The 24,324-nt window shown below is 41.6% G+C and overlaps 1 protein-coding gene across 3 annotated transcripts in view; it reads right to left on the minus strand.

The window, feature by feature from the left end:
- Positions 1-24,324, minus strand: part of CAPZB (capping actin protein of muscle Z-line subunit beta) — a 73,356-nt gene that overhangs the window by 24,285 nt on the left and 24,747 nt on the right. For all 3 annotated transcript variants that reach the window (XM_033921302.1, XM_033921300.1, XM_033921301.1), the window contains exons 2-4: positions 21,051-21,140; positions 7,351-7,472; positions 636-749 (exon numbers count right to left, since the gene is read on the minus strand). In XM_033921302.1, the coding sequence (XP_033777193.1) occupies positions 636-749; positions 7,351-7,472; positions 21,051-21,140 (326 nt within the window). The remainder of the gene's footprint in view (positions 1-635; positions 750-7,350; positions 7,473-21,050; positions 21,141-24,324) is intronic.

Below are 24,324 nucleotides of genomic sequence, written 5' to 3' on the forward strand. Positions count from 1 at the left end.
ACAAATACTAGATTAGATTAAGTGACTTGCCCAGGGTCACAAGGAGCAGTGAGAGATTTGAACCCACAGCCTCAGGGTGCTGAGGCCGTAGCTCTAACCCCTGTGCCACATACTCCCACAATACTAAGTGGCTTCCAGGGTTAATGCCTTGATTAAAGAATGTGGTGTATTTTCATTATTGGCTTTAAAAAAAGTGATCTACCACATGACAAATATATGACTTCACATCTTTATCTTTATTATTTTTTAGACCAATTCTCCCTTTGGACAAATTGTACTTTAGACAAATTTTATCCTTAGACCAACTGTACCAAACCCCTTCCCGATTCACAGGCAAAATGTGCAGTTTGTAGGAAATAGTATTTGGTTTTAAATGATGACTGCAAAATAGTCTGCATGATGGCTATTAGCAGCCACAGTAAACAAGGCTACTGCTGTCTGGTGGGCTCCTTTATCATAGGGTTAAAGTGGAGCCAGCAGAACCCTTCTATGGGCGAGGAGAAAGCTGTAGGTACAGTGGGCCAGGGTATCCCCCTCTCAAGGGCCCAGAGAAAGAAATTAATTGCCAATGGGCCTAAAAACTTTGTCCCAGTATCTGATAGGAAAGGAAAAAGACAATGACAAACAGAACATACAGGTCTCGGTACTGATCAAAGGCATTATTGGCTTCAACTTCCAGTTTCCGTAGTCGGGCAGATGGCATAGCTCCATCTTCGAGAGGCGGGTCATACTTGTTACTCCATGGTGACCTAATTTAAACAATAATTCCCAAAACAGAAAAAAATATATATAGAATAATGAGCTGAGAAGTGAACATTAGAAGTTACACTGTTAAATCATACATGCTCCATATATTACACCTTTCTAGAGATGTTATCAAAGGAAAAGTTACAAGATCCCACACATTTGATTAGGAACAACTTTTGGGTTAGCATGCAATATCGCTCATATACAGCTTTTCTTCTTGTCTGGGTTTCACTTACAAAAAGTGGGCATTTTCTATTACCGGTATTATAATATTAGTGTTTAGTAGTAATATCATTCTATTCAAATCAAAAATGTGGACAGAGCTGGGCCAGGAGACCTCCGTTCAATTTCTAACCTCTGCTCCTGAGGATGCTATGGAGGCAGCACTTACAGCCTCTGGGGAAGGAGAGAGTCTCTACTATTCTACAATATTAGTATCTAGTGGATACACTTACAGCCTGTTTTACAAAGCCCCGAAGCCCTTTAAATCTCTATGGGCTTCGGGGTCATTGCTGCGTGGCTTTGTAAAACAGGCCCTTAGGGTGTGTACATATCAGATTCCAGAAGGATAAGGACTGGACTAAAAAGGATGGATAGCTTATAAAAATGTATGAAAAACTCTAACTCCTTCTTTTACTAAGGTGGGCTAACCGATTAGTGCACGCTAAACGCTAATCAGTTAGCGCACCTTAGTAAAAGAGGCCGTAAGCAACTAGAAAGGTATAATACAATAAGGAAGAACCATAGGGTTCATCTAGTCTGAAAATAGCACAAAAGAGGCTGAAAGCTGCTGGGTTAAATAAATCAAAATCGAAGGGTGGGTGGGGAGAAAATGGTGAATCAGGAGTATCCTGAAGGAATCAGGAGTATCCTGAAGGAATCATGAGGTTTGTTCAAGGTCATCCTCAAGGGCTACAAACAGGCTTTTTTTCAGGATACATCTAATGAATTTGCATGAGAAATAACAGAATGCTCACTATGTCCATTTTATGCAGCTCTCTCACATTAATATTTATTAGGGATAGCCAGAAAATCTGGTCTGCTTGCAGCCCTTGAGATCTGAATTTGGCAAGCCTGGTAAACACTATAATGAGGGTACAAAGAATTATGCTACTTTACATGGAGGGGGGGGGGGGGAGGAAGGAGGATACTTCAGTGTTATATATTATTGTACTAAAACCTTTAATCAAGAGGAGACCTTTTAATGTAACATCATGGAGATCTGGATATGAAATATTTCATATTACTTGGTTGAAACCAATAAAAACATTTAAATTCCATTTCTCCCCCACACCCCTACTGAAGGTAGTAGGTACTACTGCTTTAAGCAGACAACAAACAACATATTCCTTAAGGCTCTTGCTCAAACTACAGAAAAATGTTAGAACCTTTTTCCACCCAGACTGTCATATGCATTGTGACTAGCAGAACACACAATGACAGGACAGCATTCAACCCAACTTGGAAAGTGCCTTTTTTATTCAATAGGGATGTGTCAACATTGGTAAATTAAAGAAGAAAGGCATTTCACTTTTATTTTCATGCAAACAAAAGAAACTCAGCTGAAAAAGGTAAAAGACTTATTTCAAAGAGTAATTCCATCCCTATTAAATGGGGTAAATTTTGACAGCAATTTACTTGGTTTAAAAGAAATGTTTTCCATAACTGTCTGAAAATTTCCCACCTTGCCTGCAGCTAAAAAGCTTCATATAGGATAACACATACAAAATTTAAGCTGTTCTAAGGCAGCATTTCTGGGAACCTTTTATTAAACTGCAGTAAGTGCTAGAACTCTGCACACATTAAAAAGGCTTTCCATGGGACATGTACTGGCTTCACACAGTGTTTGCCTTTTTTCTCAAGCATACACCATCTGCTAAAACAATATTTTCTAATTTCCTTGAAAAAGGCGTGTTAGGGGGTAGAGAGTAGGAGTGACAGTGCAAATCATTTCATGCACGAGGCATTGCTCTGTACTAGTTGATATCATGACGGTCCTTACTGCCTACAAAACAGGTGGCACTAGGGGGGTCTTGGTAAGTTTTTATAATGGCTGCGTGCTAATGGCAACATTAGTGCATGACCATTAATTTGGAAAATGTGACATTTTCCGGTTGCTGCACAAGTGGCCTTAGCACGCCGGAAAGACCTGCGTTAAGGGTGCACTAATGCCAGTTTTGCTGCGACTTTCGTAAAAACATAACATAAGAAATGCCTCTGCTGGGTCAGACCTGAGGTCCATCGTGCCCAGCAGTCCGCTCACGCGGTGGCCCAACAGGTCCAGGACCTGTGCAGTAATCTTCTATCTATACCCCTCTATCCCCATTTCCAGTAGGAATTTGTCCAATCCTTTCTTGAACCCCAGTACCGTACTCTGCCCTATTACGTCCTCTGGAAGCGCATTCCCGGTATCCACCACACGTTGGGTAAAGAAGAACTTCCTAGCATTTGTTTTGAATCTGTCTCCTATCAAAGGACCCCATAAAGTGGTAAAGCACACAGGCAGTTGGCATTTTCAAATCATTAAGCAAACTTTTACAGCAAAAACCCATCTCAGGTGACTATGTGTACATTGTACCGACAGCAAACGTCCACATTTACAGCTATTTGGCTTTGAAAAATTGGTGCAAAAAAGTACACGAGGAGGGGCATAATCAAAACATAAGTCTAAGTTCAGTTTGGAAGTATGGCGATAGATGCCCAAAGTCGGCAGTGAGAAAATGCCCATTTTCAAAAAAATATGTCTAGAATATTTTTTCTCCCCGAAAATCGTCTATCTGGATGTCCAGGCTATTGTTCGTCCAGACTGCCAGAACGTCTTTCTTTATACCACATTTTAGACCAAAATTTGGTCCAAGTCCTAAACGCCAAGAACAAGACCATTTGGATGTGGGAGGGGCCAATCTTGTAATGGACTGGCCACCCAGACATGGCAACCGAGCTAAAAAGCACTGCTGTGAACTTCACAAAAAGGGTGCCACATAAACATCTCACCAGACCTCCCTTATAGGTTATGGTGAGCCCCCCCAAAACCCACTATACCTACCTGTCTACAACCCCAATAGCCCTTATGGCTGCAGGTGGCACCTACATGGTAGCAGAGTAGGGTTTGGGGAAGTTTTGGTGGGTGCACATGTTCCACCATAAATGTAGTGGTTCGAGTTGCTTATGGGCCTGGGTCCTCCTCTCTATGGTTCACTAGCCACCCCCCAGGCTATTTAAGACATCTGTGTGCACCTCTAGTAGGTTTTCCTATACCAGGTGCTGATTTTCTGGAGACAGGTACGTACTTTTTTATTCTGATCATTGTGGGTGTGTGAGGGGGGGGGGTCAATGAACACTGGGGGAGTGTGTGGGGGTCTTTATTTTGTCTCTGCAGTGGTCATCTGGTCACTCTGGATACCTTTTTGGCATTTATACCTATTTTTACATAGTCTAACTCGCAACGTATTAATTTCATCCAAGATGTCTAGTAAAACATTCGATTATCCTGCAGAATGACTGAGTCTAGGTCAGCCCCCATCTCACCCACATACTGCCCTAACCACTCGTCCAGTGCCCTAACCTAACGCCTCTTTTAGCTGTGGGCACACAGCAGGTTCAGAGGCCTAAAAAGTCCCACAACATGTACAGAAAATCGGTTTGATCGGCACTTGGACAAGTTGTATTGTAGGTTGTCCAAGTGCCGACTTGGGTGTGTTTTTAGATAGGAGCCCCATAATCTTTATTCCAATCTGAGCGGTTTGAAAATTGCCCCAAATATTATAATAGCTCTCCATGGCAGAATTTATTCAATTCACAACAAAGTCATATCCATGAAAGAAACCTGCAATCTAATTTGTATAATATTATTTGGCAAAACTACCACAGCCCATATCTACGCTAGCAGATTTCTCAACCCTTCCATCTCCAGTATGACTGACTTGACAAGTAAGTAAAGAGGGAAAAACTATGCCATTTAAAATTCCTCAGCCCAAATCCTTTATTTTCTAATAAGATTACAATAATAGGCTAAATGCTGTATCTGAACTTTTATTTTTAATTTGGCTCAAACGGGTAATCTTCTTATAGGCTTTTGGGATTTCACTTTATTAAAAAAAAGATTTTAATTAAATTTCCTGGTATTAATCCTCCTCTGCAGTTTGCCACAGTTCCTTAGGCTCCAGGGCTGGGGCTTTGAAGAGAAGTAGCACATCGTTTTTAAGAAGTCCATGCAGGAGACAGGGATATCAGTCCTGAAAATTTCCTACCACTACCCAACAGGATACGCTTTACAGACTTAAAAGGCATGTCAATAAGCTTCCAAGTATCCCTAGAGAGACCATGAGAGAATGCTTTTTGTTATAGCTAAGAAGCTGCTGGCTCTGGCCTTCTGCCATCAGGATTTCATTTGAAAGGAACATTAAATGCAGTTAAAGAGTGAAAATCCAAGGAGAGAGTGGAAAGCCTTAAAATTCTCCACACTCTGAACTGAGCTGATCTTACCTCTCCTACACCTATAGAGTACAGCAGTTTAATGATTAGAAGAGTAAAGTATGAACCAGGAAATCCTGTATCTGACACAGAAGGTGATTGTGACCTTGGGCACGACACTTAACTCTATTTGTTTTGAGTACAAACTTAACACAGTAAGTCCTCTGGGGACTGAGAAATATCTATAACAACATAACTCGCTTTGAGCTTGGTTTTCAAAAGATATGGACTCAAATTTTAAAAATCCAATTCCATACACCATTTTAATCCCTGAAGGAAGGTGAATGCATACAGCAGTTGGCATTTACGGTAGAGAATGACACAATTTGTCCCCATCCCCGCAGATACTCAATTTCCCTGTCTCATCTCTGCAAGTTTTGTCGCTCTCCCTGTCCCGTTCCTCTAAGTTCTGCCTTAACTGCACAAGCCTCGAACACTTATGATTTTAAAGTGTTTGAGGCTTGTGCAGATGACAACAGAGCTTGCAGGAATGGGGCAGGGACAGGAAAAGAACTCATGGGGACAGGGAAAAATTTGTCCCCGTGTTATTCTCTAATTTACGGACAACTTCCATGACAGACAGACAAATTCTAGAATTGAACATCACAGCCGCCTAGAATATTTCAGTTATATTTCAAAATTGCAATGTAGATAAACTTGAATGTACAAGGGCTGACTGAAAAGTAATGGGTTCATAGACAATGGCGCGAAAGACAAAAGCGCGCGCCGACAATTGAGCGCCGCTTGGAGGCGCACGCCGCACAAAATTACAGTTTTTAGGGGCTCCGACGGGGGTTTTTGTTGGGGAACCCCCCCAGTTTACTTAATAGACATCGTGCCGGCGTTATGGGGGGTTGTAACCCTCCACATTTTACTGTAAACTGAACTTTTTCCCTAAAAACAGGGGAAAAGTTCAGTTTTCAGTAAAATGTGGGGGGTTACATCCCCCCACACCCCCTACAACGCCCCCACAACGCGGCACGATGTCTATTAAGTAAAGTGGGAGGATTTCCCCCCACGCCCCCCGTCGGAGCCCTAAAAACAGTAATTTAGAGCGGCGTGCGCCTCCGCGCTGCGCTCAATTGTCTGGGCGCGCCTTTGTTGTGGCGCGCTTTTGACCTGACACCAAGTAATGAGCCTGCTTCTGTTTTTCTTTCCAAAAAGTAGAAATTGCAATGCTGTGCTAGTTCTTGCGAAGCTCATACATTGACATTATGGCAGATGAGGAAGACATGTCTCTGAGAGTAAGCTAGAGGTGTGTGATTGGATTGTGTGTTAAACTTGGAAAGAGTGGTAATGAAACGCTTGAAAAAGTACAGCAAGCCTATGGTGGTGAAACAATTAGCCGTGTTGCATACTCTCAGACACATCTTCCTCATCCGCCATGACAAATTGAGTTCCTACGGGGACAGGTTTGTCCCCTTGTCATTCTCTAGTACCCAACACAGTCAACTGTGGAGATCCTTTCCTTATTGCTCACTTATGCAAACAGACATTCCTTACATTTGGCAAAGCTTTTCTTAATAGAAAACTATAGTGTACACTAGCACAAACACACAATACTACTCAGAATGACTTGTTGAAGTATAAAACTGTGTGACTTGAATTTTTATACATTGGATATGCAGTAGTTATATATCTAGAACTTTCTATTTAGATTAAGTGGAATAGAAATGGTAGTATTACAACTTGGAACCTGTACACAAAATCATTTTGTTCATAATTTTGGCAAATACATATTGAAGGAAGATCCCTTATTGTTCAAGGTCAAGCACCCACAAGAGAAATACCAAACTGAGCTTATCAAAGAGAGGCAAGGCAGTTTCCCTCTCTATAGTAATGCAACTCTCTCTCTCTCATTAATATTAATTGTGGATAGCATGAAAACCCGAATGATCAGGTGGGTTGAAATTTACTGCTCTCTAGGAATCCGTTCCCATTCTGCTATCCATAGCATTTGAATGGCACACCAACTAACTAGTGAACAATGAAGTTCATTCAAGTACGTTAAAGCATACTGAAGACAGACAACAAATTGGGGAATTTATTCTAACACAGACTATAGGAATCAAATAACTGCTGCCATCGAAAGAGTCAGTGCAGCCCAGACCTTTCGCAATGTGAACTCACCTATATGAATCTCCATCTCTGTTGTAGTCACACAATAGATAATCTTTTCCTACCACTTTGTCTCTGGCAATCTTCAGTGGCTGGTCAACAGAGGACAGAAGATCTTCGCACAGGGTGGGGACCTGCCAGACACAGATACATTTGAATCAATTCAACTGCTGAGGCACAGATCTATTCACTAGAATTACTTGCTAAAATATTACTGATGATTTTTCTCGAGGTCCTGTGGCCTGATCTATTTTAACAGAGAATATTGATATTGTATATATGTCCTGCAACAGGGATCTGATATCACAAGTGGAACAGCGCAGCAGACAAGAAGAGATGACCTGTCTATTGTGTTACTGCATTCACACTAAACAGGTTCTTAACATCTGCAGCTTCCAAGATGCATTTCTGGAACTTAGTTGTTATAAATAACAGATCAGCATGCATCTGCTCCATTTTTCATGCCATATTGGATGAGTTCACTGCATTATTATTATTATTATTATTTTTTTTTTTTACAGAAAAAAAAAATATCAGGACATCTAAGAGGCTTTCTTTCTTAAACTTGGTATCAGAAAATTAACATACTTGTCTTTGTGATATTTAATTACCAGTGAAATACTTCACATTAAATTAAAATTCTTTGACATTAAGCTCCCAAAAAATTAGCAGTGAAAATAACTACCTACAACGCTCTGAATTCAAGAAAGAGTGGGACAGACATAGGGTGTCTCTTAGGGAGAGGTGGAGATAGTGGATGCTGCAGAAGGGCAGATTGGATGGGCCATTTGGCCTTTATCTGCCATCGTGTTCCTTTGTTTTTATTCTACTGCATTCAAGCATTAACATCTCCCAGTTTTGGGAGAGAAGAAAGAACCAGAGATGAGAGAAACCCGAGAAAAGACCTAGACCCATGACCATTAGGAGTAAGGACTCTTAACTTGACTATGAATATTATCCCACTGACAATATTCACAACACTGATATTCCAAATGATAACAAAGGTAGCGTTTGAGTCAATCAAGTCTTAGGCACCTCCCTCTGTAACCAGGATACTGAGGGAGGAGCCTAAGACCTTGATTGGCTTGCCTAAGGTCTGATTGGTTCAGATGCCTAAGGAACATAGAAACATAGAAATAGACGGCAGATAAGGGCCCACGGCCCATCTAGTCTGCCCACCTTAATGTCCCTCCCCTACCTTTGCCCTGTGAATAGATCCCATGTGCCGATCCCATTTGGCCTTAAAATCAGGCACGCTGCTGGCCTCAATCACCTGTAGTGGAAGACTATTCCAGCGATCAACCACTCTTTCAGTGAAAAAGAATTTCCTGGTGTCACCTCGTAGTTTCCCGCCCCTGATTTTCAACGGATGCCCTCTTGTTGTCGTGAGACCCTTGAAAAAGAAGATATCTTCCTCCGCCTCGATGCGGCCCGTAAGATACTTGAACGTCTCGATCATGTCCCCCCTCTCTCTGCGCTCCTCGAGCGAGTATAGCTGTAATTTGTCAAGCCATTTTTCGTATGGTAGATCCTTGAGTCCCGAGACCATCCGGGTGGCCATTCTTTGCACCGACTCCAGTCTCAGCACATCCTTGCGATAATGCGGCCTCCAGAATTGCACACAGTATTCCAGGTGGGGCCTCACCATGGATCTATACAATGGCATAATGACTTCCGCCTTACGACTGACGAAACCCCTTCGTATGCAGCCCACGATTTGTCTTGCCTTGGACGAAGCCTGCTCCACTTGATTGGCAGACTTCATGTCCTCACTGACGATTACCCCCAAGTCTCGTTCTGCTACCGTTTTTGCTAGGATCTCGCCATTAAGGGTATAAGACTTGCATGGATTCTGGCTGCCCTGGTGCATAACTTTGCATTTTTTGGCATTGAAGTTGAGTTGCCATGTCCTAGACCATCGCTCCAGTAGGAGTAGGTCGTGCATCATGTTGTCGGGCACTGAATCTTCGTCTGTTGTGCATTTGCCCACTACATTACTCAGTTTGGCGTCATCGGCGAATAATGTTATTTTACCTCAAAGCCCTTCTGCCAAGTCTTTTATAAAGATGTTGAATAGGATTGGGCCCAAGACTGAGCCCTGTGGTAGTCCACTAATCACCTCCGTCATTTCGGAGTGGGTGCCGTTCACCACCATCCTTTGGAGCCTACCTCCAAGCCAGCTCCCAACCCATTTCGTCAATGTGTTACCTAATCCTATAGAACTCATCTTGCTCAGTAACCTGCGGTGTGGTACGCTATCGAATGCTTTACCTACCTACCACCTTTTTGGTGTTTTTACACATTTTACAGCTAGTGATGGGACACCTACTTTTTTGCAGAATTCTTTATGGAGACAGGAGAGATGTGCATACCAAGGAAGCAGTGCATGCAAATGTCTCTCATGCATATTCATTGTGGAATTCGAGGACTGGAATTAAGAAGCCCTGCATTAGAGCAATACCTTAATGTACTGTATATGCAGAGGCAGCAGGAAGCCAGCAGGTGGCAAGCCTGTTTCGACAGCTCTTCTGGAAAGACTACAAAGGCACAGTGTTGAAACGGAAACCAATCAATACAGGAAGACTATTTTCAGTTTTATAATGTCCCATAGCTGTAGCACCAAGGCTCCTGGTACTTGTGATATAATCTTTTAAGGACTGTGAACTTTGGCTCCAACATTGACTGCCTTTACTATAACCGGCCTACTAGCCGCTCCCATATACAAATACTACATGTATTTACACACACAGGTTATGCAAGCAAATCAAATTCCTCCACCTACTTCCTCTTCCCTTGTACATAGCACTGATTTCTCATACTTCATTTGTATCCTTAAATGCAGCAGGATGCTTTTCCTGTAATCAGACCACCCAAAATGAATGAACACTGAGGAATCCCAGAGAAGGTGCTCGTGTATCTGCTTCAAGTAGGAATTCCATGAAAAGCTTTATAAAGAGAAGATCCACTGAATGGAACACAGATCAGTATATTCAAAGGAAATGTTTATTGAACAAGCGTTCCATTGTAACTAGAGCCCACCTGGTGAGTAAGCCAGATATCTGAAATTAAATTGGACCACTTTTATCTTCAGAAGTACAGGGATTGTTTTTACCTGCTGGAAATTTTATACCTCTGTTTTTTTCCATCTGGGCTAAAATGCAGAAAAGAAAAGCTAGGCGGGTCACTCTAAAAGGCAGAGGGGAAATGAATCAAGTGTCTAAATGATGTTAATCCTCCAGTAATGCAACCAGAAAGGATTCTTGAGAATCTTAATACAAAAAATGCAAAATTAGTTATTGCTCAAGGAGAGTGAACATGCATAATGAAACAGAATTAAGGAGTACATGGCACGGGTAATCCCGCAGCACTCTTTATAGTCAATTCAGCACTGCTCTTGTTCCCTTATGAATACAAAGTCATAGACAATGCAGAGAATGGTTATTAGTAGTACCCTGCACAGATTGGGACAGTTTAGCATGGCCTGTTCATCACGGGACGTTTCATCACAGCCCTTTTGCGACATCGATTCTTTGACCAAACGAGGCGGGACCGATGGCGATTCCAAGACAATCAGTGCCGACGTGGAAAGCTCAGACCGAACTGGAACCGACACTGGAGGTGCCGGTGTCGCCCTTACGGGAAGTAAAAGCTGTAACTGCTCCCGTAACTCTTGCTGCAGCAATTCCCTAATTTTCTGTTTCAGCGAGTGCAATGGTACCGTTGGGTTTTTTACTGGTACCGTGGGTGCCACTCTGCGCTCCGGAGATGAGGAGGCTGATGACGAAGCACTCACCTGAATCGGAGCTGAGCATTTTTTAGGGTGCCTTGAGGTCGGCAGGACTTGGCTCATTGCAGCAGAGACCTGAGGGACCAAAGGGGTGGGGGGAAGGCTTCTTAGCCAGCTTACCCACTGGTAGAAACACCGAAGAGGATTCCAGCGACGTCGACTTCGATGCGGATCCCGATGTCAGGGCTGGTGTCGGCTCACCCTCCATAGCAACACCGAAAAGAAGACATTGTTGAATTTGACGGTTTTTTAAACGTTCACTTTTGAAGCTTCAGCCTTGTGCTCTGACCCCAGACACTGAAGACACCAGCGGTGCGGGTCTGTGATGGAAATAGGGCAAGCACAGCGATCGCACTTTTTAAAGCCCATTTGAGGTTGGGACATTGAGAGAAAAACCGCTTCAGCAAAATCAAAAGTCAAGGCTGAGGAAGCGGAACAGGCCCCAGCGGGCCGAACCCGCACGAGGGAAAAAGTAAAAAAAAGAAAGAAAAACCAATAATGACTAAAAAGTCAAAAAAGAAAACTGCGAGAGCAGGAAGGCAGTGAAAAATACTAACAGATGTTGCTGAGCAACTTCTTAGCTCCATGGAAACCAAGAAACTGCGCACCCTACGTCAGGCGGGAAGGCACTCGTGCATGCGTGGTTCGGGCTATCACAAACTTTCTAAAGATTTAAAGTGGCGATGCACTTTTAAAGTGGTCCGTACTGGGGCTCCGTCGGTGACGTCACCCATTCGTGAGAATATGCTGCCTGCTTGTCCTGGGATAATCAATGCATGGATTATATGGGATAACATCTCCAAATTGATTGGTTTTGTGTACAGTATGACAGGGAAAAACTCACTAACAGGGTCATTTTAGTTGTATATACTGTATTTGCACCAAGCTGTCCCCTGATTGTATGGAATCCCCTCACAAACTCTTCCACTTCCAGCTATGTGCTCTGTGCATACAATATAGGAGAGTCAATGTTGGCAAATTTTACCAATGGCCAATGCTGACAAAAAGGATTGTTAAAGCTTCATTTCTTGTAGCTTGCTTGGATGTTTGAAAAAACAATCAAACAAAAGACTGCAAGTTTAGAGAGCTCTGGAGCTGGATTCTACAAGATGCATGCATCTGTGCAAACACACACCGTTACCTGCCTACTTCAAGGAAATGGAGTGCTCTTAATTGCAACCCACGATGTTCCACAAGCTCTGTTTTATTGGAATTCTTTGCATGGAGATCACAGGTTATTGTGCAGAGAAACAAAAGAGTGCAAGATGACTAAAACGCTGCAGAAAGGATGTGAGCATTGATGAAATAAATCATAAGCCAATACCCGCTTAGGACATTTTCAGTTTCTTTACAAACTGTACAATGGGCCAGATTCATTAAATGGCACTGTTGTTGTCAGTGGCCTACAAAACAGCCACCAATCACAAGTCAATCACGCAAAGCTACCATTTCTAGAGTCACGGCTTCATGAAAGGTAGGTGCTGGAAATGGAGGCGGCTTTATGACGCCTAATGCCATTTCCAGTGTTAGCCAGTGGCATTAGGCATCATAAATTACTTCTGTAGATGGGAGAATGGCAGCTGTTTTAGAGGTATCCTTATTTGGCTGAATAAGGATATTGGGGGGGGGGGGGGGGCTTTCTAAATTCTGAGTGTTATTTTGCCACTGGAAGTGCAACCAGAGTCATGAAATCACCAGACAACAATAGGTAGGAAAAATGATTTTATTTTCAATTTAGTGATCAAAATGTGTCAGTTTTGAGAATGTATATCTGCTGTCTATATTTTGCTCTATATTTGTCTATTTTTTCTATAGTTGTTACCAATTGCGTATTTTAAAGTCATCTGCCGTGACCTCTTTGAAAAAAATGCAAATATAAATGATAATTAACATTTTCTCTGCATACAGTGCGCTTTGTGTTTTTTTTTTTATTTTGTGGTCACTGTTACGTATTAATATGATTATATTGTGTGTATATGAAAAATGGATGGAAGAAATTGCATTAATTAGTACTATTATTATGGGGTGGTCAGGGGCAGAGTTTGGGCAGGGGTACTCGGTTGGTATTTGTTAGGCTTAGGGGGTAGGTACATGGCTTGAAAAGGTTAAGAAACACAGTTCTAAGTTCCTGGTTTCACCCAACAGGTGGCACTGTCTAGTCTAGTACACTATGAGACCTCAAGAATAAAGTTAACAGTTAGTTCCAGACACCGGTTTCCTTAGGGCTATGAGACTCATTTTTAAAGCACTTAAGACACTGAAACTTGTGGTACTTTGTGTGGTTAAGTGCTTTGAAAATGAGCCCCTATGGATGGCACGTTCTCCTTAGTGTGTGTAGAAACACGTATAGCATCTTATCCTTTTCACCACAACCCACCTGTTAAAATAGATGTCACTAAATTCCCAAAAATCAAGCAGAAGATAATTTCCAGCATGAGATAAGAGAGAAGGCTCACAGCCTCCAGATTCAGCTGTAAGCAGGATGGTATACTAAGACTGCAGAATGTATTGTCAAAGCCACATATTTTGGGTATTCCTGACTGCACAAAAGTAGCTTTAATGATTCCCATGCAGGTAAAATAAATTCTGAAGCTCAACAAGCATTAAAAACCTCTTTCGGTATCACTTATGAACAATCTTCACCAATAAGCTTTTAGCATCACAATAGAGTAAGACACAGTTGGGGAGGCATATTTGTAGCTGACGAGCTGTGAACTTGGGTTGGGAAGCTCTTTAATTACAGAAACTTGCAAGCTCTCCAAAGCGAATTCTAGTCTCTTTGCAATGCATTTCTGCAACGGAAGGAATGTTAGCACTGTGGGTGCAATCGGCGAGCTCTCATTTCTGGTGACACGTTGTATAGCCAAGAATGCAGGAACCAGACAGGCTCTACTACAAGAACAAAATCAAAGAAAGAACAGCCGTCATTTTTTCTTGGTTGATCTACTTGCTGTACTCAGGTCAATTTCTTCAAGATGTTAAATACAAATCAATAAATAAAAACCAGAAAAGGAGGGCAAGCAAAGCTACAAAGAACGAGAAGTTATAGGTATCACAAACACAAGCATTTGATCTTAAAACTCGATGTAGAAGACTCAAAAGCTGAGAACACAGTTCTCTAATGCTTTAATGTGTCTCTTTAAAATGGGGTTGGCGCTTTTCTGATTGCTGTTAAGGAAAAAAAATCCCAAACCCTTTCAACAGCCTTTCAGAGGATGGAAAATACAGCTACTCCCAGGCCCTTATTATCTTATTTATTCATTCAATTTTCTATACCGTAAGTTTATACCCAACACAGCAAGCAAATTATATGCAAATAATACATATGCCACTTATGAATATTTGTATATCATGTCATTTTAGAAGTCCCGTGAAATGCCAGAAATGTCACAGCTTTAGCACCTTCTCCTTAACCCTGTATTTGGTGACTTGATGATCTCAACTCCTTGTCCCAGTCACACTTTATTTTTTTCACTCGATTGTCCACTCATCCCCTTCAGTATAAAAGAAGAAAAAGTTGCCAATATTTCACATTGGCACAACAGAGAAGAAACTGGCATAAAACTCTCACTAACTGTAACTGCAGAAGAAGCAGCTTCTCAGCACTAGGTGCTCTGCCAGGAACTCCAGTCGGTTGATCGACCAGAGTGCCTTCTCCGGAGACCAGTGACCTTGTGCATTATGATTTAGGCAGTGGGTTCCTCAGCCTGTCAGATTGGCATCCATGACAACTACCACCCAATTTGGAGATGCCAATAGCATCCCTCAGCCGAGATTGGACAACTTCAGCCACCAACTCATGCTGATCTTGGCTGTTTTTGTACAGAAGAAACAAATGTAGTTCTGCGACACCTGGGATCATCTGTACATGACCAACTGTTGCAGTGGCCTCATGTGCACCTTTGTCTACGGGTGTCAGGGTAGGGTGTTGGGGGAGTGTCTGGGGTTCAAAGAGGCCCAACAGCAGGAGGGAGTGGGCATCCCTCCTGCCGATCTCGAGGGGGGTGTCAGGCAGAAGAGAGTTGGCATCCCTCCTGCAGATCTTAGGGGTGGGGTGTTGAGGTGTCAGGCAGGAGAGAGTGTGGGCATTCCTCCTGCTGATCTGTGGGGGTGGGAGGGGGTGTCGGGGGGTCCTCTATTGCTGCCAGTTCAGCTCAGCTCCCCCCAATCAGCTAAGCCAGCAGGAATTCGTGCCACAATCAGCTGATGGTAAGGGATCCCTCAGCAAAGACTGTCTTTGTGATCAGGCAGGAACGATTCTCTAACTGGCGCCATAAGGTTCCATAAGGCATCTGTGTCTTAAGGGAGACACGCTTCTGTATGGGATGCCAGTGAGTGAGTGACATGCATTTCTCGGCCTCCTTCTTAGGCAGCTGCAAAGACCGGCATCATATATAGAATCAGGCCCTAAGGATATGCAAACCTCTGAACTGGAACATTTCATTATTTCCTTTATTGCTATGGTTTGTTTAATGATTGTGCTATTTGTACTATACTGTGTTGCATAGTGGTTTAATTTGAAACACATTAAAAATAAAAAAAAAATCAATGTCCTAAGTGCCATTCCACCCCAGCTGGCCTCCTTCATCTGTATTGGTCTTGTGAGAGACTGCAGACGTTTTGGTCTTTTGTGGGACTTTATCTACAGACTATTCTGCATAAAACAATTCCATTAAGGGCGGATGTTCTGCTCTTCTCTCAGATCACTTCCTTGGGATTGACCAGAGGAGTGTAATTTGTTGCTGCAAAAAGCTTCCCTGTTGGCTAGGAAATGTATATTTGTTCTGTGGCAACAGCCGCAAGTGCCTAACCTTACCATATGGTGAAATGAACTACAGTCAAACCTTGGTTTGCGAGCATAATTCGTTCCAGAAGCATGCTTGTAATCCAAAGCATTCGTATATCAAAGCAAATTTCCCCATAGGAAATAATGGAAACTCAAACAATTTGTTCCATAACCCAAAAACTTTAATACAAAATACACCGAAAACAGGCTTGTAATCCAAAGCACTCGTATATCAAAGCGCATTTCCCTATAAGAAATATGGAAACTCAGATGATTCGTTCTACAACCCAAAAACTTTAATACAAAATACTATACGTACTTGTATTGCAAGACATGGATTGTATATCAAGTTAAAATTTAATAAAATGTTTTGCTTGTCTTGCAAAACACTTGCAAACCAAGTTACTTGCAATTCAAGGTTTTACTGTATTTACTTTGCTTAAATTTGAATATATGGATGTCAAATGGGGTGATCCTGGTCAGTGGAAAAAATATTGGGGAATTTGGGCTCCTATTTGGGAGGGTTTGTCCCCTAGGGCTAGAAGTTCTATTTTGAACTTTTGGTACTGGAGTGCGGGATGGGGGGAGGAGGAGGAAGGCGGGGGATGCTTTCTTCTGTTTCTGTGTGGACTTTGAGGTCTCCGTGAAGGATGAACATGGCAGACCTCCTATTGTCAGCATTTACCAAGTTGTACTGTGGTATTGTATATTGTTTCTTTCTTGGTTGTTTTTATGGTTTGTTGTATATTGTTTGAAATTCAATAAAACATTTTTCTAAAATAAAAAAAAAAGTGTGTTTTGTTTGATCACTTATAGATTCTACAAATGGTACGTCTTAAGACAAATTCTGCCAGGGGTATGTAAATTTATGAGCACAACTGAATTTTAAAATCTGTGGCCAAAGTTTGATACCAATTTGTTGTGTCCCACATTACATTCTTATGGCAGTGGGGTAGGGGAGAGAGAAGATGAAGTCCTCAACAAGCCACAAATACTGCATTACATCGTCTATAAAATTCTTACCACATATTCTACAAAGACAAAAAACCTCTGCACGATTAAAATGGTACTTGAAATAAGGATCATTTGTGGTCTCTAGGACAAAACCAGCAATTAATCTATTTACAAATGGTTCTTAGTGAAAGATTCTAAAGGCAGGACAGCCTATTTCGAATTATACACTTCTTATCTCATTTCCCTCCTAATATATTAAGTTTTCTTGCAGTTAGGTAGACTGGAGAGGAGTGAGTGACAGGGTTTCTAATGAAGTGCAATTGCGGATTTGCAGCCTCAAAAGAAAACAGCAGCAGATGTGGTGAAAGGCCAAACCACAAAGTTCTGCTAATGAATGAAAAGCATTTGGGCTTACGAGACCCAATGACCTCCCCCCCAAAAAATACTGCATTCCCCTACCCCCTGCTCCTTTTAAATATTAATTATCTTAAGCTCAAGGTTAAAAATTTTAGAATGCAACACAATCAAGGCTAGGAATCTCCCTGTTCCCAAAATGTTAAGACCTCACTACCTTTCCATTTCTTTCTTCATTAAAGTAGTATTTTCAACTAGATTTTTAAAATTCCCCAACTGTGTAGCGCACTAAACTATACTACTCTATAAAAGCAAACAAGAAAGGCATTCTTGCTATAATTCCACATGCTGGTTACCTATAACTTGTCTGTTAATTCTTATTCTCACTTCTGCGGGTCTTTGCTCATCTAACAGCCGCACAGTCCACCAGCAGCTCTCTCATAGGTTCATGGAGGTTAAGAACTTCAAATTACCAAGCAAAAACCGTATGAAAAAGATTCCAATACACTCTCTCACCATGTTTTCCTTTTCTGGAAACTTCTCGAACCCTCCTCATTAAATATCTTGGTGCAGTCTCTTGGTTTGACTATTGCAACACATTATACAAAGGAATCAGAAAAAGAACACAGACGGCTGCAAATAGTCCAAAATACTACAATAAAACTTATTGCAAATTCAAGGAAATTCGATCATGTTACACCACTTCTGATTAAGGCCCACTGGCTTCCTATTTCTCATCGAGTTACATATAAAATTTTGCTCCTAAGTTTCAAAGCACGAGCCACAAACACCCCAGAATTCATTGACAGACTTCTAATCCCAAATGCTCCTTCATTCAAATACCCAAGATCTGCTATCCATTCCTTCATTACGACACATCAGCACAACTCAGTAACTGCCCCCATGCTTTGGAATTCTATGGCCACCCATTTACGAGAAATAACGATATTAGAACAATTTAAATCAAAATTAAAAGCATTCCTATTTAAGGATGCCTTTGATCTATAATTATTCTTGTTCCCTAAACCTTTAGTACAGATGGGTTCCCTCCTCAAGTAATTGTTTTTCTGTTCTATCTTGAGATGTGGTTCTTCCCCTTCTTTCCGTCTCAGTACGTTTGTGTGTCTTATCCTATGTATCCTCTGATTTTATACTACGCTGCTTAGTAACTGGATAAGCAGAATATCAAATTTTAAACAAACTTGGAAACTTGGATTTGTATTTCCAAACTTGAGCGCAGAGTGAATTCCTTACGGTCAACAAAAAACATACAAAAACAGCAATGCAGCTTATAGTGCTTCCACTGACCATATTTTGGAAAGGGTAAATATTGAAGGGTGAATATTGAAGACGATATCTCCAATTCCTGGCAACCTCCCAGTGGGGTTCCTCATGGCTCCCCACTCTCTCCAATTTTATTCAATCTCTTTATGACCACACTTACACCTTTAAGCTGTCAGCTTGGGAAATGTTATTCACTTATGTGGATGATATCTTTATATTGATTGAGATTGATCTGGATATTACCAATCTAGTTTCCAAAATAAATCTTTGCATTTCTAAATTTCAAGCCTGGGCTTTATCTGTCCGGATGAAGCTTAATACAATTAAAACTAAGCTTTTGTGGTTAGGTCCAAGATTGGACTGTCTTCCTCCTCCTGTAGCTCTGGTATCTGGGTCCTCCTTACCCATTGAGTTCTCTGCTAACATATTGGGAGTCCTTTTTGATTCCTCTCTTTCCTTCAAGGACCAAATAAATTCCTTGGTCAAGAAATGCTTCTTTAGCTTGCAAATTCTGAGGAAGGTTAGACATCTTTTTCATCACCGTCTATTTCTATCTTGGTTCAATCAATTATATTATCTCGTCTTGATTACTGTAATGCTATCTACCTCGGCATTACAAAAATTTGTCTTCATCGATTACAATTAATTCAGAATACTGCTGCAAAGCTGATCTTTGGAAAATGTAAATTTGACCATGTGACCCCTCTGCGTCATAATCTTCATTGGCTCCCGGTTTATTTTAGAATTCAATTTAAATGCGCTTGTATTTCTTTTAAAATTCTATTCCTCTTATTCCTTTATTTTGGAACGTTTACCGATTCTCCTTTGCAAGAGGTATCCAACAATTTAAACTCTCCCTTCCTTCTAAAAAAGGAGTCAAGATCTTCAGTCAATCTTTGGTCTTTAAATTCTCCCAACTCTGGAATGATCTCCCCCCTTTTTTTTATTTTTTTTTTTAAGGCGTTCCAGTTCGTTTCAATTTTTCCATAAATCTTTAAAAACTACTCTGTTTGCCAAACATTTTGAAAATTAATTGTTTTGAAATGTTGCTATTATCTTCTATTTATCATTTGTAAATCATTCCCTGTTTATTTAATTGCTGTAAACCGAGTCGAGCCTTCTCAGAATGATGATTCGAGTTTAGTTTATTAACCTAATGTGCATCTAACACAGCAAAAAGAATGACTAGCACAGGTGCCCTATTTCTTTATATTCTTGAGAGGTTTTGACAGGGGCAGAGTGGGTGTTCTTGAGATAACCAGCTAGTGTTCGATAATTTAGATGCACTAACTAGTGAGCACACAAATAATGCAAGAGTCCTTACTTCCTACAAAATGGGTGGCATAAGTGCCCCTGTGGTAATTTTAAAATATGACGTCGGAGAGAAGGCTTCTGGTCAGCCACATGTAGCGTGCAAGAGCCGCTACCCACATCCCTGCAACAAATGTGGCTGAAGGCAGGAAGGAGCTGCCTACCTGGAAAGAGGTAACTGGGATCTCCCACTGACCCGGAAGGCTTCCCTCCAACATCAGCTCTGTCATTGGAGGGAAGCCTTCTGGGTCAGCGGGAGGGGGGCATGCAACTGGAGGGCATGGGATCCCCAGTGGTGGCGGCATCCATTAAGGAGGAAAGGGGGGGCGGGAAATCCGTGCAGTGCCGCATACTCCCAACAAGCAGCTCGCGTACCCTGGATACAAACCTGCTTCGCAGATCTCCTTGCTCTAAATAATGTCCTTTGTTTTAAACTACGATGCTCATTTGTACTGTGGTAACTTTTCAATAAAATAATTATATCATAAAATGCATTTTGTAAATCAATGCCTATTCTGTTGAGGAGAAACACTGATGGCTGAAGGAAGATGTTGCAAATCGCAAATGCTTTTATTCAAAATACAAAAAAACTGCACACTGTAGATGCCAAGCAGTGCACTTAGGGCTCCTTTTACTAAGCTGCAGTAGCGTTTTTAGCACGCGCTAACCCCCCTGCTATGCTGAAAAACTAACACCAGCTCTATGGAGGCGTTAGCGTCTAGCGAGTGCTAAAACCGCCAGCGCAGCTTAGTAAATGGAGCCCTTGTCTGGCCCTCCTGTTTATCTGCTGAGCTAACGGTGCCAGGTTATCTTCCAAGTGACTACAAATGCCCAGAAATGCAAAGTGGGAGCCCAGACCTGTTTATATTTATTTATTTACTGCTCTTTTCAAGGAATTCACTCAATGCAGTGTACAAACATAAGCAAAAGACAATTTCAGCAGTAAAAATATTCAAACAACACAAGGTATGGCATACTATGCTACATTACAATGTCAACAGAATATGCCATAAAACATTCTAGTAGACAGCGTAGGGTGTAAACAAAGGAGGAACATATAGATAGATAAGAAGGAGTAAGAAAATAAAGGACCTCATTTAAAGGAGTTGCATATGAGGTCAGACTGGTGCTTGAGAATTCTTAGCTAGGGTAGGAGTGGATAAACACTTTCCTCAAACACATCCGGCAGCCTCTCAACATATACAATGTATTCCACTAGTCTGAAATGATTCTTACCAAATCAATGAGGTCACTCAAATTTTTCTCAATTTGTTGGGGAGGCAAACGCCTCATTAAATCCAAGGCACAGTCCAGCTGTTGGTCACTCTACAAAAAAAGAAGAAAAGAGCACGTTATTGGCATGGAGCAATTTAAAATTTCAGATTGGCTTGTTTGCAAGACATTTGTCTTCTTTCCACGTCATCCTCTAAGAATGATTTACATGATTCACTCTACAGTATTTAAAAATTAAGCAGGAAATGTTTTCCTTTTTGGATAGAATATAACAAAATAAACAATCTTACTATGGGGAATCTAGACATCAATTAATTACAAGGAAAGGCTGATTATCAAGATGAATTACACTACTGTGCTTGCAAACAGAAATATCGACACATAAGCTTTAAGGATGCTAGAGGTTGTGACATGAAATGGAAAGGATAAGTAAATTGTTTCAAGCTACCAGCTGGGCTTTCTTGCACAATGGATTATTAGCTTTCTATACTCATATACTTCCTCTATGTTCTATTCCCTATAGACGCGCTTCATTTGACTTTACAACAGTAAAGGTGGGAAAGTCATACAACCAACAGTGCTAGGAAAAAACTGGGGAACATTTTTTGTATAATCACAATGAGTACTGCCAAATTAATACTACTCGTATTTCCTTGGATCTCCGATGTTTCTTGAAAGTTGAGCTTGGTGTCACAGAAGCCCAGTGGTGCCACATGAAATTAAAAATCAAATTGCACACAGCTGTAAACTTACATCTAAATAAGGGATGTCACATTTGTAATATTAAACTCTACCTTCCATTAAATTATTGGTTAGTCTTACAGACAACAATTAGATCACAAGCATTTTTATTGAAACCGCTGAAATGCCTGTAATGCAGAAAAAAAAAAGCCACACCATTTGATGGCAGTTCCATTTGCTCTCAAATTCCTTACATCTTCTGCCAAATATTGCCTGCCTCAAATGAATAAGTAGCCTATTGCACAAAAGACCTCTCTTTTCTTAACTGGCTCAATGTCGAGGGCTGCACAATGCCATATGGAAGGCCTAGCTTTGATTGCTGTGTCTCTCCCATTGCTCAATGACATCATCTAATGCCTGATTTAAGCTTCTTGTTGGCCAGGTTCTTGGGGAAACTGCAGTCTGTGTGGCCCCTGGACAAAGGTATATCACTATGATGACTGGGATGAGCTTGAAGAGGCAGTGGAAGGGGAGAGAGGGTAATGGAAAGACGAAGAAATCTTGCATAACTGAATAGAGGTTGCAGATGTCCGTTCGTACTAGAACTGAAGAAAACCATCAATGAAAGAAAAATCAAAAGGTGTTCACTGAAGATGTGTCTCTAGTAATGTGTGCCATTGTTTCTAGTTTAAAACCTAATTTTCAAATCAAGTAGTTACAAGAATATGCAAGGTCTCAACGATAAAAATTTAGCTCTCATGGTATATGGTCACAGTGAATTATAGCATATACCGGTACTAGTGTTTAAGCCCGTTACATTAACGGTGCTAGAATATATGTATGTCTGTCTTTCTTTCTGTCTGTGCTTCTCCCTGCCCGTCTCTTTCTTTCTTTCTATCTCTCTCCCTCCCACTGTCTGTCTCTCTCCCTCTGGCCCCCTGTTTGTCTTTCTTTCTGTCTCTCTCCCTGTCCACTGTCTTTCTATCTCTCTGTGGCCCCTTGCCTGCCTGCCTACCTTTCTTTGTCTTTCTCTATGGCCCCCTTCTTTATCCTCCCCAAAGCAATCCAAGATTGCTCCCTGGCCCCCCAGCACACCCCTCCCCCCAAAGCAAAGCACGTTTGCTCCCTGGCCCCCTTTGTCTTCCCTCCCTCCCTGTGCAGCAGCATCATGTCCTCCAACTCCACTTCCTTGTGAAGCAACATTTACCTACCCCCACCCCACTTCCCTGTGCAGCAGCATTCCCTCCCCCTTTATTAAAGATATAGGCACACTCTTTCTTGCCTTATTCAACCTGTTCAGCCTCAGCTCTCTATTCCCTCCGGGGCAGATTTTGTACATCGGGCGCCATGGTAGGTGATCGGGGCTATCGGAGGTGGAGTGGCATGCAGGGCTACTTTCGGGATCGTGTTTTTGCAGCATCGGATCCTTTGCTTTGGTTGGCCACTTAGGCCTGTGCGCGTCGTCGGCCTGGAGGAGCCGGTCGGGGCGGTGCTCCCATGCGCAGTGGGTGATCGGTCGTTTTTCGAGCATGGGTTCTGAGGAAGGACAGCAGCGGCGGCAGCAAACTTACAGGAAGTCTAGGTTACTAACTCTCTTCACTTAGGGGTCTCCTTTTACTAAGCTGTGGTAAAAAGTAGCCTTAACCAGCCATTTTAATGGTGCACTATTTTTACTACAGTAGTAAAATGGCTGATTTTCCAATTTTACTATTAATGGCCATGCACTAATGTTGCCATTAGTACATGGCCATTAAAAAAAACTAAAGATAAATATTGGGAATATCTATTGTATAAATTCTGGGTACATCCAAAATAAAGTACTATATTCAAAAAGACAACAGATCACCCGCTATTACTGATACATTTATCACAAATTAGTGCAATACCCGAAGTGCTCAGAACCTGATAGGTAGACAGCCTGCAAACGGGGACAAGCCCCAAAATTTGGACCTCTTGGTCAATCACCGCACTTATGTGGTATTTGCTTATTAAATTAAGAAAGGATTGGACAAGTTCCTGGAGAAAAAGTCCATAGTCTGTTATTGAGAAAGACACAGGGGAAGCCACTGCTTGCCCTGGATCGGTAGCATGGAATATTGCTACACCTTGGGTTTTGGCCAGGTACCTGTAGTGACCTGGATTGGCCACCATGAGAACGGGCTACTGGGCTTGAAGGACCCTTGGTCTGACCCAGTAAGGCTATTCTTATGTTCTTAAATACTACTCTCACTCTTTTCTACTTTCTTATTATATATTCACTATATTATTCCATACTGAATGAATGAGGTAAATATTGAATTCATCAAATGAAGGTGTTCAACCAAAGTTTGTTATAGGGTTTGCATTATCTTGTTTCCACAGAGTATAAGCCAGATTGTTAACATTTCCATATGAATTCTGCTATACTTGACCCCAGTTATGATCTGGACTTCTCTGGACTACTCTTCTGTTTCATTCTGTTTCAGAAAAATCAAAAGGAAGAACAAATCAAACTCACTTCCTTTCAAAGACAGATTTATGAGAGCTTGGCTAGTTTTAAACCAATTTTTCAAGCTGGAAAAGATGTTTTATTGTCATTCCTTCACCCCAATTAACC

Source organism: Geotrypetes seraphini, chromosome 15 (genome assembly GCF_902459505.1).
Source record: "Geotrypetes seraphini chromosome 15, aGeoSer1.1, whole genome shotgun sequence".
Lineage (NCBI taxonomy): Eukaryota > Metazoa > Chordata > Amphibia > Gymnophiona > Dermophiidae > Geotrypetes > Geotrypetes seraphini.